General features: G+C 47.2%; 1 protein-coding gene across 1 annotated transcript; it reads left to right on the top strand.

The window, feature by feature from the left end:
* Positions 1 to 2,874: 2,874 nt before the first annotated feature.
* tekt1 (tektin 1) lies at positions 2,875 to 19,744 on the top strand (the record flags this gene model as incomplete). The annotated part of the gene is given in 9 exon segments (XM_030381232.1): positions 2,875 to 3,027; positions 3,029 to 3,047; positions 10,934 to 11,099; positions 11,249 to 11,288; positions 11,290 to 11,378; positions 11,672 to 11,821; positions 12,468 to 12,693; positions 16,308 to 16,504; positions 19,444 to 19,744. Coding segments are annotated over 9 exon segments (1,200 nt in total), but the record flags the coding sequence as incomplete, so codon positions are not given.
* Between the last annotated feature and the right edge of the window lie 1,028 nt (positions 19,745 to 20,772).

Consider the following 20,772-nt stretch of genomic DNA (forward strand, 5'->3'; position numbering starts at 1 on the left):
GGTCCTCTCGTGTGACCAGCAGGTGGTGCGGAGGCAGGCTCCTCCTCTCTGGTCGGACGGACTGGCCGTGGGCATTGACATGTCCCCTGCGCCGGGACAGTGGCGGGCCAGGTGGCCCTTCTGGCCGCAGGTGTAGCACCTCCACTCCTCTCTCGGAGTCGGGGGGGCGGGGCCTCTGCGGGCCACGATGTTTTGAGCCGGGTAGGCGGGGCCTCGGACGACCGGTGTCTGGGAGCGCGGGGTCTCTGTCATCCGTCCGCGTCGCTCGGTCCGCGGCTCCCCCCCTCCGGGAGGCGGGGCTGTTCCTCCGCAAAGCCGCTGGGTTAATTGATGGTTCTCGAGGAGTTCCACGAGATCGTTCACCGTTCGGGGCTGGTTCCCGGAGGCCTAGCGTTTGGTGCCGGGGGGAAGAGATCGGATAAAGCGGTCTATGACGAGACGATCCAGCAGAGGGGGGCCGTCGCCTTCTACGAGCCACCGCTCGGCCAGCCGGACGAGTTGGGAAACCTGGCTTCTCACTGAGCCGAACGGTTCGTAGCTCCAGTCGTGGTAGCGCTGCGCCTGGGCGGGGAGGCTGTGTCCATAATGGGCGAGGATGGCCTGCTTGAGCGTCGGGTAATGCCCCGCCTGTTGGGGGTGGAGATCCCGGTAGGCGCGCTGAGCTTCCCCGGACAGGAAGGGCGCTAGGATGTGGCCCCACTCGTCCGCTGGCCATTGTTCACGGTCCGCGGTCCGCTCGAACACGTCAAGGTACGCCTCTACATCGTCGTCCGGTCCCATCTTTGTCAGCCTCTTCGTGGGGGCAGCGAATGCAGGACCCTGCATCGTGGGGGCAGCGAGCTGCTCGGCCATTCGGACCATGCATCTCCGTAGGACGTCTATCTCCTCGTCCCTCGTGGCGGGTTGGTCGGTGTGCTCCATCGTGGTCTGGGTTGTGTTTAAGTCCAGAGATCGCGTTGCCTGCATTCTCCACCACTGTGGCAACCCCCTTCGTCGGCGGCGGGGATTCTGGAATTAATGAACGAAGCAGGGTTGCGGTGCAACGGGTTTTATTGTAAAGCCAGTCACAAAAAGGGAAATCATATAAACTAAGGTTCTTCCGTAATCGTGAATAAGGGCACGGACCTCCTGGTCCAGCCCTTCCTCGGGGTCGGCGGGGAAACAGCACCCGACGCCTCCGGCTTACTCCTGGTGGGGAAAACGTTTCGTTAAAGCACGTCGGTTCAACAGCACGTCTCTTCCTCGTCAGCCCTCTCCCTCGTCTGCCACGTGCCCAGCCCTTAAAGCTTCTCTGTCCTGGTACCCCAGGTGCCCCCAATGTTCTTGATTCCCTGGGCCCGGTTGATGTTCCCTCTAGCGCAGCTGGGTGGAGGGGGAGGTACCTTCCTTCCACCACCCGTCCACGGGGCCGGTGCTGCAGCGGCTGGCCCCTGGTCAATGGCGTGGGGTTGCCACAACGCACACCGTACGCAATCTTTTCTTTATAAATCACACAGTGCCTACAAGTGTGCGCAGCTGAATCAGCTTCACGTTCCGCCCTGTACACGCCCCTTTTTAACCATAAATGGTCAATGCAAATGAGCTCGATCTGCATATAGAACAGACTCGGATGCAATTATGTCTTGTCGGAAACAATGGCAGAAGTACTGAGAAAAGCAAAAAAGCGAAATTTCACGGAGGTTGAAGTGGAGACACTTGTGGGTGAAATGGAGGCCCCAAAAGTAGTTTTGTTCGGCGGACACGGGATAAAAGGTACATATTTTTATGTACCAATAAATCGTTATGGTCCCTAAAGACCCTCTCCCTCCGAATCCTGCCATTTGCATGGTCCGCCAGAAGTGCCATATGGTGCAGCATTACCACGGCGCTCACCTCTGTATTTATGGGGTTACGGTAATAAGACTGATCGAGAACACCTTGGATAATCAGTTATAATCACCCACGTAAAATATTCTTGAACATAACCCCTTTTTAATGCCTGACTTGTCATGAAAAGCATCAAGAGTAACGGACAACGATTGTGATGAGGAGTGTGGCTTGGTTTTCCACACTTGGGATTTAATTGACATTTGATTATGTGTTTACAGTGTCACATAAAAATATTATGTTATTGACACATGTTGGACAGATGCTTTATTCCATGCACTCGCGCCGTCAGTGGACAGACGGGATTAAATATAGAAAATGTATTTTTATTTCTATTCTAAGGAGATGTTTCTGGAGTTATAACTGAGAAATAACGCAGTTGACTTAAATTATTCTGATTACATAGATTGATACGGGTTGAAATTAAATTTATGAAGGGCGATGATAAAACATAATCGTTCTTCTCACTCTACAATTCTTCGGTCTGACTTCAGTTCACCACCACACCATCTGTGTCGCAAATTCTCCTTTTCCAGCAAACCATGCATACGCATGGGTCAGAGTTTGCTTAGGGCTGCGCACATTTTCCCGTCAAGTTTTTTTTTTTATAGATCACAACCTTGGCGTGGAAAGTCACGTACGCCAATTTCAGCCCCGTTTTGTGCGTACGCAACTGTTATAAATGAGACCCCTGTTTGTGTGGTCGTCCTGGCAACCACTTGTTGACGCTCCGGGATCTCTTATCGCAGGCACAGTGCAAGAGAAACATTCACCCGGCGTCTGAGTGAAGAAACCTCCAACAGTAAACCATAAGGTATAAGGACAAACCGAAACATGGAGGTTTAATGTAATTTTGGAAATGTATCACTTTCTTATGTAGGGGTTTCGGTATAAAATGGTATTGTCATATTTTTCCTGATTCTTCTCATATCATCTGCCTGGATGTTATTGTCCTATTAACGCAGTAAATATTCAGTAAACGCTGTTCTAACCACTGCAGCGGGCTGATGTCTCGCCTGGAGGAGCCCTTGCGGTGGCGGCGGCTCGGCGGACCGGACCCCGAGGTCGTGGAGGCTCTGCGGCGCGGCTCCCGAGCAGCTCACGGCGGACAGCAGGAGGCTACTGACCGAGGCCGACAAGACATCCAGACGGGTGCAAGCAAGGCGCTAAACAGAGACTAGGTAAATACTGAGCGGCAGGCCTTTCAATAATATATTGAAGACATTAGAAAGGGAAGTGTTTCTAAACCCAAGCTTCCTTGCCTGGGTTTAGGGGGGGGGGGGGGGGGGGGGGGGGGGGGGGGGGGGGGGGGGGGGGGGGGGGGGGGGGGGGGGGGGGGGGGGGGGGGGGGGGGTGGGGGGGGGGGGGTGGGGGGGGTTGTATGATAGTAAGCATTATTGGCCCTTAACACTAATATTCAGAAACAACACTCCCTCAAAAGGCTATTGTTTTAAGCAACACCAGAAGAGGCATATACTTTCCCCTGAACTTTTAAACGTTGCAAACCTGCAAAAACATAAGTATATATTATGTGGCATTCATTTAATGCTTAAAATATATCTGTTGCATTCAGTAGGCCAATGCTGTGGTAAAGTGTGTAAAGTATGACCGAGTGTTTCTTTCTTTTCAATAGATAGAACTTTATCAATCCCCTGTAGGAAAATTTGTAAATGTTTGTCCCTATAAAACAATAATGGTAAAAAAAATGTACAAACATGACGGTAACTGTGTAAGTCAAACCGTCCAATCTGAACGCTCTTCTTAACCACTCCCCCTTTCTCACTTCCACCAATGCAAAGCGAACAGAACTGAGTAGGGGAGGGCGTAGCCTAACTAGTTTATGAACGACTAAGGGAAACGCAGCGCAAATTCATGTGAACATGTATGAGCTTTAATAAAATCCCCTACGATTTTTTTAGAGTGTCTCCAAAATAGGGCAAGTCCAGGCAAAAGAGGACGTCTGGTTACCCTACGTACGGGAAACCCAATTGATTCCTACCTGTTCCACTGTTAAATAGCGGCCCAAATTGGTAGGCGCTATCCTGGTAATTTCTCTGCGTGAGAAATACGAAGTGTGGCGTGAGAGCGTGTGCATGGGTTGAATTGCGTGTGTCTCACGCCGAATGTGTGAGACTTGAGAGCCCTGTGTTTTTGACTCGTGACTAATAATTGTGGGTCACAGTTCCCTGAGGTCAGGTCTGTTGTAAGTTCAGCTGCTGGCTAAAGGAAACGATAGTTATGATATTATAACTCTAGTTCTATGATTGTAGGCGTAGCCGTCTAGGCTTCGCCTTATGCGCTTGTCCCGGCTCGCGCGCACTGAAAATTTCAGCTATGCACCAATCACCGTGGGCACCGCCCACATGTATATAAAGCGGCGCATACCGCCGCTCATCCTCCACGATATTCTATCAGCATTTGGAGGGTACAGCAGGTGGGAAACTAGACGGCTACGCCTACAATCATAGAACTAAAGTTATAATATCATAACTATCGTTCTATTTCATGTAGGCTACGCCGTCTAGGCTACGCCTTATGGGCTAAGGCGAAGCTGCGAGCGGATGTACTCCTGCTGGACCCCAGTCAAAAACTTAAGTCACCAGGGGCCGGTTGCACCAACTGGGCGTAACTTAGCCTGGTCGTAACTGCTAAGTAGGTCTTAGTTACGACCTGGCGTTAGAATGGAACTAACGCCGGTTGCACCAACGGGACTTACGCCTGGTCTTAACTACGCCCGGTTTTAGCCATGCGCGGCCATGTGAATGTTCCATGGTATGCGCATATCACCGCGTTGCTAGGATACCTCGTGACAACAGCTGTTTACTATTTTACTTGACATGCTGTTGGACACCGAAATAAATAATTCATTCGTTCACTCATTGTCATTCATTAATTGTGTTAATGCCTAACAATAAAACACTGCAAACGAATATAATTAAAATATGTATTTGTAATGTCTGGTTTACGACGAGCAGGCATGTAGACGGGAATGGTTCTGTAGGAGAGATTTGTTTAATGTGTCGGCCTATATAAAACATATAAACATAGTTAAAACAACATTCACAACTGATTATAAGTTGAGAACGGACTAATCGGCCAGCGATATCTTCCCGACAGGCAGTCGATCTGTGAACACTGATCATATCGCCGGCTGTGCTTTGAAATGCAGTTTAGCGAAGCGTTGCGAGGATGGTGGTAAAGCTGCATTGGATTGGATGTAATTGCTATAGAAACAGCCTGGAATTTCAACTCTACGCCTGCCCCTGACCAGGCGTAGGATTTACGCCTGGTCTTAGTGAAAAGAACGCTAAGCCCAGTTGGTGCAACCGGCGTAACGGTTAGGTTGGACTTAGAACGCCAAGTTACGACCAGGCGTAGTTACGACCAGGCTTAAGCCCAGTTGGTGCAACCGGACCCAGGGCACATAAGACTCCAAATAGCAGAGGATGTGCAAAACACAACAGCTTAATAAAAAACTAATTCCTCCTAGATCAAGCAAGGCGATGATCAAGAGAAAAAAGTGAGTCTGTAAAGACCTGAGTAATACGGTTTCCATTAGGTCCGCTACCACCGGGGGCGGAGCTATGGAGTTCAACTCTCCAATAAGGGGCTTCTCTCGTCAGTTTCTTATTTGAAAAAACGGCGGGAGTGATATATTGGCAGACAAAACCAACTCGTCAATTGGCGAGCCAATAGGAACCCCTCTAGTCCGTTTTTCATTTGGAAAACGGCGGGAGAGCGCCGCGAGACATGAGGTCCGCCCCGAAGTTTTGGGCGCCCGCGATATGCAGGGCTCTCAGACTGAGGAGATACTGATGAGCCCAAAGCCAGAGCTCAACCGCCTTTTGGTGGAGAGCAGATGAGCGCACTCCCCCCTGTCTGTTTATGTACGCTGCCCCGACACGCTGTCTGTCCTGATCAGGACGTGGCGGCCACGTACAGGGTGAAAGAAATGCAACAGCACTTTCCTCACAGCAGCGAGTTCCAGCACATTTATGTGAGCTGTAGGGGGCGTGCGCCACTCGCCTCCCACCGAGTGAGAGAGGCACGTTCCTCCCCAACCCGTCAACGAGGCGTCCGTGAAGACCACTATGTAGGACGTCACTCTGCCTAGGGGGACACCCCTGAGAAGGGCGGGGGGGTTCGCCAATATTCCTGGTCTGGTGACACCGAACGGGGTACGAGGAGCACCCTGGGCTTGTGTCGCATGGGGTCCAACCGTTGGCGAGCAAACCACAACTGGAGTCTGCGCATAAAGAGCAGACCCAGGGGAACCACGGGATGGGCGGCTGCCATCAGCCCTAACAGGCGCATGGTGACAGTGCGGTCACGTTTCTGTGAATGCGAAAGCGGGAGAGTGCCAACAGGATGGCGACTTGCCGAGAAGGCGAGAGCATCGCTGTCATGGTGGCAGAGTCTAGGCGAAGCCCCAAGTAGACTATCTGCCGGCCGGAGAGCGGGGAGCTCTTTTCCTGGGTTTTTGATGGCAAAACCCAGGAAAGAGAGATGGTTTATCACCGTCATGGTGTCCCTTCTCGCAGCTTCCTCTGAGTTGCTCAGAATAAGTAGGTTGTCGAGGTAGAAGAGAACCGTCTTTCCCTGACGCCTGAGCTGTCCCAACGCCGTCTCCACACACTTTGAGAAGGTGCGCGGGGCCAGGGAGTAGCCGAATGGCAGGCACTGGTACTCGTACGCCCCTCCCATAAAGGCAAAACGGAGGAACTTCCTGTGCGCCTGCCAAACAGGGATCCAGGGATGTGAACCAGTCCCCCTCTCTCACACATCCGAGCAGCGCTCTGATAGTGAGCATTCTGAATTTCCTCGCGGCAACGAATCTGTTGAACACGCGAAGATCCAGAATAGGTCTCTTCTCCCCTGACTTCTTGGAAACTAGGAAGTAGCGGGAGTAAAACCCTAGGTGTGACTCATGGGGGGGAACGGCAGTGATGGCCCCCTTCTCCAAGAGACGGGCCACCTCTGCTGCCAGAGCCGTGCTTGCTGCTGGGTCCCGTAGCCTGGTCTCCACTAAACCCATAAAGGGTGGGGGACGGCGCTTGAACTGTATGGGATGGCCCCATCTCAACGTGTTGTCCAACCACGATGGTAGAACGCACCGCTCTTGCCAACACGCATAACGGTCGGAGAGAGGGCGAGCTGACAGCTGAGGAACGCTGTCCAGGAATAACCCGTATTCCTCGGCCCCTACCGCCTCCAAACTGTGTGAACCAAGGGTGGCATCCCATGAAAGAGAGGAGGCTCAGCGAGCGTGGTAGACGTTACAGAGCTAGTCGCTGTACAAACAGCGAGCTGTCTAGACGCCGCGCTCGTGTCCGCTGAACAGGCAGCGAGCAGTCTAGCCGCAGCACTCGTGACCGCGCGTTGTCCACTGGCTGTAACCACAGCGCGCAGACCCGTCTTCTCACCTTCCACAGACTGTATAAGGGAGGTAGAGGGGATAATGTGGGGAACCAGGAGACTGGTACAAGTGTCCGTATCTACGGGCTCGTGTAATGAGTCTCCAGTCTGCCCACAAAGCTCAAAGGGACGCCGCTTCTTACCCTGCGTTCACACCAAAAGATGCATTTGCTGCCCGAACGCGTTGACGCCTGAGTTTTGCGGCGCGTCAAGGCCTCCACACACCGGCGCCGCAGCGTCGCGTCAAAAAGTCTGCCCCCATTATTCCGGGTGTACTAGCACACACCGGCGCCGACTAGCCGCGCGGCAGCGTTCCGCGCCGCGCCGCCCCACTCTTCGAGACAATGTTCTAATCCCGAGCGTCGCCGCCCCTGAAAAAGCGCTTTGTAAAAGCTGGTTTGTACATCCCGGGTCCCGTAGGCACCTCCATATCTACCCCTCACCACTGGATGTCGCCCTCTTTCGTTTGCGATAAACAATTACGAGAATGGACGATGAGAGACTGGTCGTCGAGGTGGAAAAATACGTCGAATTATATGACCAAAGTACCCGTCATTACAAAGACAACTCCAAAAAGGTCATTGCCTGGCGAGCCATAGCTCTGGAGATTGGATCTTCAGGTGAGAAATCAACAATGGTGGAGTAAGTACCCAAACCATTAACCATAATGGGAAATAGACGAAATCAAGTCACATATAATCACAATGTAGGTAGAAACCAGATAACTTGTAATGTATATTTTTTTATTTAAGGCAAGGCAACTTCATTCATATAGCACTTTTAATACATGAAGCAGACTCAAAGTGCTTCACATAGAAACATTCTCATACAATAAAATAGATAAGTAAAAGAAAACACAGGCAAAGCTCAAAAATGCATTGTCATGTATTAACTGTCTCTCTGGTATCAGATCATGTATTAACTGTCTCTCTGGATTTAAGGAAAAATAACATTAAGTGTCTCGAGCACTCAAATAAAATACACTGGCTACTGAATCCAGCACAGCAATAACATCACTTTTTTTATCCCGAGGGATAAAAAAAAAGTATATATATGCAAATATACCAGAGAGGGATAATAACTAGATTATAGGTCATCATATAGGCTGCACCATATGGTTCTGCCATTGCACACTTAGTAGCGAATTGAAATATTGGCGTGCCTCTCAGGATCTGCACGGAGCTCCTGGACCAGATTGTGGCATACCCCTGTTCTTGTCTCCGTTCATTGATGGGGTGCACCCAAACCCTTTGTCTTCTCCTTGCTCCTTGCAGGAGAAGAAGGGCAACCCCCCTCTGTCTGGCAACAGTTATTTGTTCTGTTGAAATAAAAAAACCTCAATAAAATGTAAAAGAGCTTGCTCAATTAAAATGGATAACTACTGGCTGCATACATGTAAATGTGTGGCTATGTTAAGGCTATATAGATGGATAGATAGATAGATACTGTATTGGTCCCAATGGGGATCAATAAAGCCATCCAGGAGCTCAATACAATAAATACACACAATAACAATTGGCCTTAAAAGGTGACTGCACTATATGCTAAAAAGGCTTAATAGAAGGTCCTGCAGTTATTGAGATTGTTGATGCAGTAGATGAATAATTGCAAAATATAAAATAAATAAGAAATGACAGTAAATAAAACGATTAAGTGCCCTACAAACTAAGTTGATCTGATGCTTGAAAACATACTTTCACTGCGCAGATTATACATTTTTCCAATTATTCAGCCAAAAAGATGGAAAATAAATTAACTAGGCTACAATAGGCTACTCACCCATTGCGTTTCGTGTCCTTTGCTGCGGTTGATTGACAGGTGACTTCCTGATTTTATACTGCAGCGCGGCCGTCGCGCCGCCTCCTGTTGGTGCTAGGGGCGTGCTTTTGACGCGCGTAAAATACGCGACGCTGCGCTGCGGCGCCGGTGTGTGGAGGCCTTTACTCTTCCCGGGAACATCATTAGACAACGGGAAGAAACGGGAAGAAATGCTCAATTATCGGGCAACATCGGGCAACATCGGCAAAGAACGAACATGTTTGTTAATTTTGGGTCTATCGGGGTAGAATCGGTTACCAGGTGTTTGCTATGGGCTAATCGGCTTTAATCGGGAATAGAACGGGAGTATAACGTAAGACATCGCAATCGTTCGGGAATTTTCCTGGGCACATCGGCTATATTCGTTAATCTTCCGCGCTTTATCGTGTTTTATCGTCTTTATTTCGGCAATCTCAACACACGAAAGACCCTCGAGAACCCTAGACAAATAACGATTGTGAGTGACCAGATTGTGTTAAGGAAGACCCTCAATCTGCCACTTGGGTATAAATAGGGGGTGATGGATGGATGTCCTACTTTTATAATTACAGGGTACTTCGCCCATTTAGAACCGGCGTTCTATGATTATAAAATCGCTATTGTAATTTAAATAAATATATAAATAAATATCAGTCTAAACCAGTCTCCCCTTGCCTTCTCCCGAAATGACGCCAAATGACGCCAAACGCGTCATTTTGACGTGTTTGGGCGTCATTCAAAATGACGTCAAATGACGCCAAACGCACTTCGGGTGTCTTCCCTGGCATAAATCGTTATGTTATCGTTATAACATCGGGTATGTGTAAATGCTACCCCGATAAATTGACCCGACCATACATTATTAGCCCGATGTCACCCCGAATCACCCCCGACTTCCACATCGGTGGTCCATCGGCCATTAGCGGCCATTAGCGGGATGGTGTAAACGGGGCATTAACATGAATGACGTTGATGGTTTTAAGGCACTGTGGTGACTTTTTATCACTAAAAGTGTTTTCGTGATAAATGGATTGATCAATGACTCTCACGTTCCTCTGCTTGCGATCATTGCGATTTACCATTTATTGATCCATTTATTCAAAAGATCAGAAGACAAAGAACGGGTGCATTACGGTATAATTTTTATAATATTGTTGATAAACATTTCAGTTGCGTTAGTATTCAATTTTTTATTTGCTTGTTTAGCTGTGTATGGCAGTTAACAATGTTGGTGTATTACTATTATTTATGTGGGTAGGCTACTCTGATCGATACGTTACCATTTATTTGTATATAAATTATTGATTGCATTTTTAGTAAATAATTGGAAGGAATGTGTTTCTTAAGCAATAACATTGAACTGTGTTTCTGTAGGCTTACATAGATTTACTATGTTGTTGGTGATATTTGTTAGATGGAGCAATCTTTCATATTTATGAAGTTAACTACTTCCATGCAGGGTTTGAGTTATGATTCCATCTTTGTGGGGGTCTCTTGAAGTTGTTGGGGGGTGGGGGGGGGAAGACCGTAACGGCCTTGCGCTCAGTTGTTGACGGGGGGAGGGGGGGGGGGAACGGTTACCGGCCTTGCGCTGGTTTGTTGAAGGGGGGGTGCTAAATAACAAGAATATTTCTGCATCCGGTGCGTCATGAACTAGGGCGTGGCTAGGCTCCCGTGATGCGGAAGCATGTCTCTCCTTCATGTTGCCCTGCGCCATTGAGCAGTTTACATAGGAATGAATGGGCGCCATTTTGGAATCCGGTGTCTGTTCTATAATATGTCCATGGTTACAATATGTGTTTATGGATACTTTGTGCTTGTCAAATGTAAATATTTATTTATTAACACGATTCAGAGCAGCGTTTACGAGATATCCAGTACCTACGGGAAGAGCTGGAGCGGAGGCTAGAGGAAGTCCTTGAGGAGACTGAAGCTCTGGTGGCCTTCAGAACGCGGGTGGAGAGAGCCCTGGAGGCATGCTCGGACCCTCTGAGGGCCACCCTGCTCTGCCTGGAGGAGAGGTGACTACATGAGAGGGAGGAATGCAGGCTCCAAAATGGACAGTTAGAATTGTGTCTTTATTACCAGCCAGAAGGGAAAAGCAACAACAACAAAAAAAGCTATTGTTCTTGAAAAGTCCCCAGGGTTACATTTAGAATGTGACCCCCAGAAGCAGACGTGCTGCCGTGGAGCAGGGGCCTGACGAGGTGTGAGAGAGAGCTGCTGCAGGAGATGGAGGTGTTCCAGGGGGTGGCTGCCTTGTTGCAGCGCATGCTGGAGCAGATTGTTGAACAGATACGGTACGAGGTCTCATCAAGAGAGGAACTCAACACTGAATTCAAACCTTAGAAAAATCCCTCCCTCTGGGGAGCTGCAGTCTCCTGTTTCTGCTGAACTCAAATGTTGGTGATGTCACTTGAGACAAAATATTTATCAATAGATTGTGGCGCTTTGCTTCATGCGGTCACCCAAGTGACCGCATGAAGGTCAGTAGGTTACCAGTAGCTTCATGTTTATTAAATAACTTTGGCAAATAGTCTGAAAGATTGTGTGTCTGTGTGCGTGTGTCTTTTTGTGTGTGTTTTTGAGACAGACTGAACCGCTCGGCCAAGTACCACCTGGAGAAGGATCTGAAGGACAAGTTTCAGGCCCAGAGCATCGATGACTTGTGCATATTGATGACCAACAACTCCTTCAACCCCGACAAAAGGCCCACAGTCCTCCCGCTCACCCATCCACCCAGGTGAAATATGCTCTGTACTTTGTGGGTTCAAGTTCAGAGAAGATATCAAGAGGGCACAAGTCGGCATAACTATTGGTTATTGATAGGTCTGTGGGGTACTGCAGGAGGGGGGAGTGGTATAGGATACATCAGTACCTCAAACTGTCATGTGGGTTCTATTTCGCGCTCTTACTGCTGCAATGGCTGATTTGTTTGTTGGTTAAAAGACAATACAAGGCCGATGGACAATCTTATACTTTAAAGTCTGTTTACTTTGCACCCTCCCTGTTTTCTCAGGGTCTTTATCTCGGCCTGCACTTATATTCATAGAGGCATTAGGATCATCTCACGGCTCATTAGGACGACAAGCAAATGCATAAAGTGTACTAACACATCTCCATGTAAAACAGTTTTGATCTAGAGTTGCTCAACTTACTAATCTCTCTGTCTCTGTCCCTCTCTCTCTGTCTCTTTCTTCCTCTGTCTCTCTGTCTGTCTGTCTCTGTCTCTCTATCTGGCTCTGTCTCTCTGTCTCTGTCGCTTTCACTTTGTTTGTCTCTCTCTGTCTGGCTCCCTGTCTCTGTCTCTCTGGCTCCCTGTCTCTGTCTGTCTCTCTCTCTGTACCTTTCTCTGTCCATCTGTCTGTCTTATCCGTCTGTCAATCCAGCATGGCGGTGAGTCCGGATGAGTGGGAGGGGCTCTCGGTCGTCAACATTAGCCGTGCGGAGCAGGAGAAGGCTAACTCTGCGTCGCTGCGAGCCCTGGTGTCCTCCCTTCTGGATCAGACTGCCTGCGACATGCGCAGCCGGCTGCGGGCCACCGCCTTGGCTTTCCAGCGCAAGATCCAGGAGACCAAGACGGCCAAGGCTCAGATGGAGGAGCATCTGGCCAGGGTATGAGGATCAGGGCAGTGCTTGTGTCAAGGGTCTATTGCACCAGACAACACAGGCATGGTCCTGTGATGATTTGAGAGTTGCAAAAAGAGAGAGCAGGAATGAGCAGAGAAAGAAAGCAAGATTTTGAGGGTTACCTTCTCTGCTCCCTCCCTCCTTATGTCTCTTCCCCATTGAGAAACAATACATTCACACACATGTCGTGGAACTATGATAATGCAGTGTGTAGGCATGGGATTGGCAAACGAGATGTGAGGAACCAATAGGAGGAGAGGACCTGATGGCTCACGGTCATCCAGAACAGATATTCTTTCACAGATTTGGAATAATTTGGACTCAACAACTTACAATCGAATTGTAGCTCTTCAATTTTGCCCAAAGCAACTTTAAACATTGTTTTCCTTTCTTGAAATTAATTCATTGAAATAAAACTTCTATGCTGTCACTCCAACTAGGTGAAATGGACTCTGTTTGGATCAGCCCAAATGTGTAGTGCACTACCATGTGTCCTATATAGTGCACTACCATGTTTCCTAGTGCACTACCATGTGCCTTGTATAGTGCACTACCATGTGTCTCAGTGCACTACCATGTACCCTATAGTGCACTACCATGTGTCCCAGTGCAATACCATGTGTCCTATATGGTGCACCACCATGTGTCCCAGTGCAATACCATGTGTCCTATATGGTGCACCACCATGTGTCCCAGTGCACTACCATGTGTTCTATATGGTGCTCCACCATGTGTCCTAGTGCACTACCATGTGTCCTATGTGGTGCACTACCATGTTTAATATATATATAGATAGATAGACAACGTTATTGCCATGTCAACACAGTTGATTGGAATTTGTCTTAGTGCCACACAGGTTAAAGAAAGGCAATACACACACAGGAACATACTAGCCTTGTCCTACCAGACTATCGCCTCCGCGGCCAAGGTGTGTGTGCCAACGCATTCGGGACGCATTCGGGACGGGAGGTTCGGGACGGCTCGAGTGGATCCGTTCGCATGCAGGGAGAACACACACTGCTGGTGGTGGTCTCTCTCCCAACCCTCGGATCTTCCCCCGTTAGGGGTAGACTCAGTCATTTCATTTATACACAGTCTGGACCTACTCAATTGACAAACGTCAGCTCACTTGAAGGCGGGTGTCTGTTGAAGTTTAAAACTATTGGATCTGCCCAATGCCACTCTGGATCTGCCATAACCAATCGCTAACGTTTGGCCGGGAATCCCGTTGCGCGCAGGTTGTAAGCAAACTAAACACCGTGCGTGAAGATGTCTGTCAACGAGAGCTGACTTTAACGTCATTGATCTCAGCCACTCCCTCTGTTCGCTGATTGGACACAGAAAATGTTGACGGAGAAAACCAACATACCGCAGACCCAGACTGAAGGGAAATTCAAATTGAGCGGAAGTACTTAGGCGGGCGGAGCCAGGCTAGGAACCAGTACATAAATGAAAATGACAATCATGAGGTTGGAGTAGCCTACCCACATAAATAATTATAATACACCAACATTGTTAACTGCCATACACAGCTAAACAAGCAAATTAAAAATGAAATACTAACGCAACTGAAATGTTTATCAGGCAATTAACAATATTATAAAAATGATACCGTAATGCACCCGTTCTTTGTCTTTGGTGCTTTTGAATAAATGGATCAATAAATGGTGAATAGCAATGATCGCATGCAGAGGAACGTGAGAGTCATTGAGCAGCAGCTGAACCAGTCTAAAAATCCATTTATCACTAAAACAGTTTTAGTGACACTGGTATTGCAGCCCGCTTAAACAGCTGCAATACCAGGCTTGGCCGCTGAGCACTGATGGATTGCGGAAGTATGCACTGTTCGCGGGGGGGCGAATTTTTTTTGCAGGGTGGTAGCGGGAAGCTCGTGAATATTCATGAGGGAACTCATCCCTGATTGGCTGGGACTTGGCGGGACTTGTTGGCTGGGACTTGGCTCGCTGGGACTTATTGTCAGAGGGCTTGTGTGAAAATGACGAACGCAAATGAATTAAACGTTGCTATAAATAAACACAAATAATGTGACACATGATACCCACCTACTACACGGCAACTCTATACCTTTCTGTATGTACAAACGTTAGCTCACTCGTCTAAAAGCCCCTGTGAAACTGTTATGTGTCACAGGGGCTACTGTAGTAAATCCTTTTTGTATTTATTATATTTTATAACGTTATGTATAGCGCATCGCAGTGCTTTCGGCAGCTGGTGATTGTTTCCAAGTTTTTTCTTTTCTAATTGTTTATCCATGTCTTGATATTTCCATTAAGATTCCATTCTGTTCTGTTTCTAGAAGTAGTGAGCATAATGGCAGGATTTATTAAAGCTTGCAACATTTGCCAGACCCATGTCAACTTTGAGGAGATGGAGCTGCTGGAGGTTAGGTAGATGGATAAGAATAAACCGTATGATTTCTGATATTTGTTCATAGTGGTTCTGCCACACCCCACAACCAATTACATTATAGAAAGAAGGGCCATAAAATCTGTTGGCCTATCCATAGAATATTTTCTCGTAGGGCTACATGAATTTTAATATTGATTTTCACCTATCAATCCACCTACTACACGGCAACTCTATAGCTACCTTTCTGTAAGTGCCAAAACAAACGTTAGCTCGTAATGCTTACTCGTCTAAAAACAACTACTGTATTATGTGTCACACTATTGATACAATGATTTGTGTTGATTTATAACGTGTCATTTATTTGCGTTCGTGATTTTCACAAGCCCTCTGTTTTCACAAGCCCTCTGACAAAGTCCCAGCGAGCCAAGTCCCAGCCAATGAGGGATGAGTTCCCTCATGAATATTCACAAGCTTCCCGCTACCACCCTGCAAAAAATAAACTCGCACCTGGGGGCTCTGATCGGCAATGTGAATTGCTGTGAGAAAGGGTGATGACGTGACGTCACATACGCGACATGTAGTCTTTCTCATTGTGGTTTCTCTACAGCCTCTAACTGAACAATTGCACAATAAACTGTTATACTCTTGACATGAAAAAATATCATTTAAATCCACAAGTAACATATGTGTAAAACGGGGCATATAAAGACTGGGACCAGAAAATAATTACTTTATCTGCATTGAAACCCATTCATATTTTACGATCTCATAGGTCCCAAGGGGGTCTACCGGAAGGGGCAGGACTGCACCTCTCTATTTGTTCTTCACATCTCGTCCGCCAATCCCATGCCTACGCTTTACAACTCTCAAATTGTACCTACAGCAGCCTCAGCTCTTGGTTATATCAGGTGTTGAACACTTGAATCACAATCAGAATTACTTTTATTTTATTGGACAAGAGTACAAATTCTTAGGCGTGTTTCCTCAACAGCCACATAGCAGCAACAAAACAAGATAAAGTAAATGAGAAGTAAAAATAAAGATCTGTAGTAAATGACTTAAAATGGGTTAATAACAGCAAAAAATAGTTTAATCATAGGATTACAAGGAGGATAACAATAACAAATAGTAATAATAATTAATGGGGTATGGTAAAGTGTTAAGTGTTCAAATGGTCTAGGAGAGTGTGCAGCTCTAATTCTGCCCCCATCCCCCGGCTCCTGACCCAGGTCCAAAGTGAGGTGAGCAGCCAGAAGAGGAACCGGGTGGCCCTGGGAGTGGCGATGGCTGAGAAGGAGCTCCCGCTGAGCGTGGCCCAGGCCCGGCTCTCTGCTCGCGCTAAGAGACCCGGCACCGAGCTGTGCCAAGACCCTGCACAGATCCTGCTGCTGGCGGAGGTTCAGGAACTCACTGCTCACATCCACAGGTAGGTGGAGCACCGTACTTCTGGATGACAAAGTTAACAAAGCGAACCCTAACCCAGTTAAAGTGGTGGTGAAAATAAAACCTTGGCCTATTTGATCGTTAACATCGCAATCTATTGCTAAAATAAGACCCTCATTTAGGCTACGTTTACATGATGACGGTCTGAACAGAAGAAGCAAAAGTGGCGTCGCGTCTTCACTTTTTATTCCGCGTTTAGACGTGCGTTTTCGGGAGGAAATCTGCGTGCATACGGTGACACAAAAGTGTGTGGAATTTGATTGGGTATATGCATGCCAGGTGGTGCTGTGATACACTATTCGACAACACCGCCATGTCTGAGCGCATGCGTAGAATCTTCCTTCTTCTCTTATCTTTGCCGCAAAAAAACAAAACATAGTTACAGATCCTTCTCTGTTCAGTAGTACTATCTGTACATATCCTGTACATTTCGTGGAAAGACTCCTGTAAGTTTATTAGAGCTGCCAGAGCAGCTTGACGCTCCGACGCGTGGAAATAATCCAACATGTTTGTTTATTTCCCTGTACTGGCGCATGTATGTGACGTAAACGTGACGTGAGCAGAGTGTTGAGTCTTGGCAGTGTAGAAGGAAACGCTACGGTGGAGCGTATTCAAGTTTTCCACTCTGGAGGGTGGTTTCAGAATTTTGCGTTTTTAAGCCCCAAAAACGCCGTCACAGGCCACGTTTATACATAGCAGGGTATTTATAGAAACAAATATTCCCCCCCTCCGTTTCCAAAAATAACATTGTGCACACAACATCGTTTTCAAAAAAGTTGTTGTTTACATCAACCCGCATAAATACGCCGTCGAGCGCCATTATAACTATGCCAAACCTATGGGTGGCAGTGTAGGGAGAAGGATAAAGCCATGCAAGCCAATCAGAATCCTCAGGATCAACAACAATGAATAACACAAACTTCTTCCTGTAACAAACAAACTGTAAACATAGGGCGCTCATATGACGTTAAGCATTTCCTGGCGCATAATGTGACGCTTCAGAACCTAAAACCCTGTTTCTCCCTGTTGACACGACAACACATAACCAGCGTTTTCAGAAATCTCCAACTTTGGCCGGAGTTTTTTAGAAATGATTGTTTTCTGTGATAAAAACTGTGTTTTCGTGTAAATGAGAGGCAAAACCGCATGGAAATATCTGCGTTTTCCTTCGTGTAAACGGGGCCACAGTCTAAACGAAAGGCACTTCCGATAAAATATCTTGTCGTTTTTACCCGCAAGCGTCCTCGTGTAAACGGGGCCTTAGAGAAAGCAGGAGTTAAATCCTCAGGCTGAGGCCCCGTTTACACAAGGACGCTTGCGGGTAAAAACGACAAAATATTTTATCGGAAGTGCCTTTCGTTTAGACGGTGACGGCGTTTTTGGGGCTTAAAAATGCAAAAATCTGAAACCACCCTCAGAGTGGAAAACTTGAATACGCTCCGTCCTACCGTTTCCGTCTACACTGCCAAGACGCAAAACTCTTCTCAGATCTACTCACGTTGCGTACACGTTTATGTCATAAACATGCCCCAATACAAGGAAATAAACAAACATGTTGGATTTTTTCCATGCGTCGGACCGTCTAGCTGCTCTGGCAGCTCTAATAAACTTACAGTAGTCTTTCCACGAAATGTAAAGGATATGTACAGATATTATTGCTGAACAGAGAAGGATCTGCAATTATGTTTTGGTTTTCGCGGCGCAGATAAGAGAAGAAGGAAGATTCTACGCATGCACTCAGACATGGCGGTGTTGTGTGATAGTGTATCACAGCACCACCTAGCCAGCCGCCTGACATGCATACCGAATCGAATTCCACACTTTTGCGTCACCGTGTGCACGCAGATTTACTCCCGAAAACACTTGTCTAAACGCGGAATAAAAAGTGAAGACGCGGCACCACTTTTGCGTCTTCTGTTCAGACCGTCATCATGTAAACGTAGCCTGAGTTTGCGTCCAAAGAGGGTTCAGCTTCGGACGCAATGACCAAGCGAATCAGAATCCTCATAATCAACAACAACGAATAACACGAGCGTCTTCCTGTAACAAACTAACTGTAAACATAGGGCGCTCATATGACGTTAAGCATTTCCTGGCGCATAATGTGACGCTTCAGAACCTAAAACCCCGTTTCTCCCCGTTGACACGACAACACATAACCGGCATTTTCAGAAATCTCCACTTTGGCCAGAGTTTTTAGAAATGATCGTTTTCTGTGATAAAAACTGCGTTTTCGTGTAAATGAGAGGCCAAACCTCGTGGAAATATCTGCGTTTCCCTTCGTGTAAACGGGGCCACAGTCTAAACAAAAGGCACTTCCGATAAAATATCTTGTCGTTTTTACCCGCAAGCGTCCTCGTGTAAACGGGGCCTTAGAGAAAGCAGGAGTTAAATCCTCAGGCTGAGGCCCCGTTAACACGAGGACGCTGATGTTTACATCTGATGTTTGCATCTGACAGTAGGTTGTACTTCCCAGACACTTATAATTTGGCCCATTTCATGTACAAAATGAATATTTATAACTCACTCATTTATGCACAACAACTGTACCAGCTTAAAGACCAACACCAACTTTAAAGAACAGTTGGTATTGGTCGTTACCTTGAGGATAACAACCGGCCCCTCCTCCTAAAACTTGTCCCCCGCAGCAATGGGAAGATGCCTTTGGCTCCTGCAGCGGCAGACACAGGCTGCTAATTGATCCCAAATGTCCTCCCAGCCTGACATGCAGGCCTCCTTGCACAAATGTCTGGGGCCTGTCCCTAACCCTAACCTGCTCATTAAGGACCTGGATCACCTCACATTTGTAGCAAGGATAAGAGCTCACTTCTACTCTGACTTTGAGTCTAGCTTACATTTTTGTTAATTAACTGACTAGGTTGCTGACAGTTAACCGTTCTCTTGTCTCCCTCCACCCCCCAGAATGCGCACGGCAGCCTCCCAGTCTGACGCCGCGCAGCAGAGCCTTGTCCGCTGCCAGCTGGAGCTGGAGCACAACGTGGAGGTGAAGGCCAGGTCTCTGTACGTGGACGAGGTGCTCTGTGGCGGGCACCGCCAGCCTACCATCATACAAGACTTCTAATGGGGCGTTCCCTTCACAACCAGTGAACCATAGCTGATGGAAGTATTGGGTTGTTAAGGGGAATGCAGTAGAGAGTTGTTTGTTGTGAGAGCTATATGACATCCTGGAAACGATTACCAATAAAAATGAAATGGCATCCAACTATTTCTCTTTTTTTATTTTCCTATCACAAAATGTTTGCCAGAGGCAATTTTCAATGTCTGTCAAAGACTATGTCTATAGAATCATTGGTGCCACCTTGTGGACACCTGTACGTTCTGCATGAATTTCAGGCCTTTTCCCTAACCTTGGACAGTACACATATTACACCAGAATGCCTGAGAAGAGGTTCTGTTCTTCTGAGACAACATGCTTCGGAGGCAGTGGTCCATGTCAGTGCTTTTTAAGTACCGTAGTTTTGTAACTGAGTGTTATAGCGATGTTGTATATCAATGCACCACACACCGTAGCGTTGTGCTATAGGTGTCCGGGAAGCCTTGCCCTCACTCGGACGCGTACATATAAAACATTGTTCCTCAGACTGAGCTTCACAATCCACACACACCGGGGTGTTGAACAGATCAGAAAATCAAATCGTAACATCAGATCAGAATATCTGATCAGAACATCAGATCAGAGAATCAGACCAGAACAGCAGATCAGAACATCAGACCAGAAAGGGCTTTCCGTCTCAACAACCCCGAAGTCCTGAGGTTTTCCAAGTCTACAAACTAATAACAATGCCATCATTATTACTTAAGGACACGAGTATCTCCCGCATAAACATTCACCAAAATGTATCAAACTAAACAGGCGGGTGTGAGAGCTTTGGCGCTGTGGGACCAATGAAATAGTGTAGGGCAAGGGGAGTGTTAAGCCCACAAGCACAGACGATTTACTAAAGAACATGTGTGATTTACTAAAACATAACTTATTATTATTATATATTATTATAAAAAAATGTACTCCCATGTCAGCTCACAGGCTTCCTACAAGCAGGCCTTATAACAGACAAGACAATTATTGGAGTAAAATGTATTAATGTATTTCCAAGGTATTTATTAAAAATAAGTGTCTGTGAATATTAATATGAAGATTCCTTTCTTGGGCCCCAAAACGGGTATATATAATGGAATATTTCAGTCTGTCTCAATTAGTTTTTCTTAAACATGGGCCCAGGACTTCTGGGC

Source organism: Gadus morhua, chromosome 16, assembly GCF_902167405.1.
Source record: "Gadus morhua chromosome 16, gadMor3.0, whole genome shotgun sequence".
In the NCBI taxonomy this organism is placed as follows: domain Eukaryota; kingdom Metazoa; phylum Chordata; class Actinopteri; order Gadiformes; family Gadidae; genus Gadus; species Gadus morhua.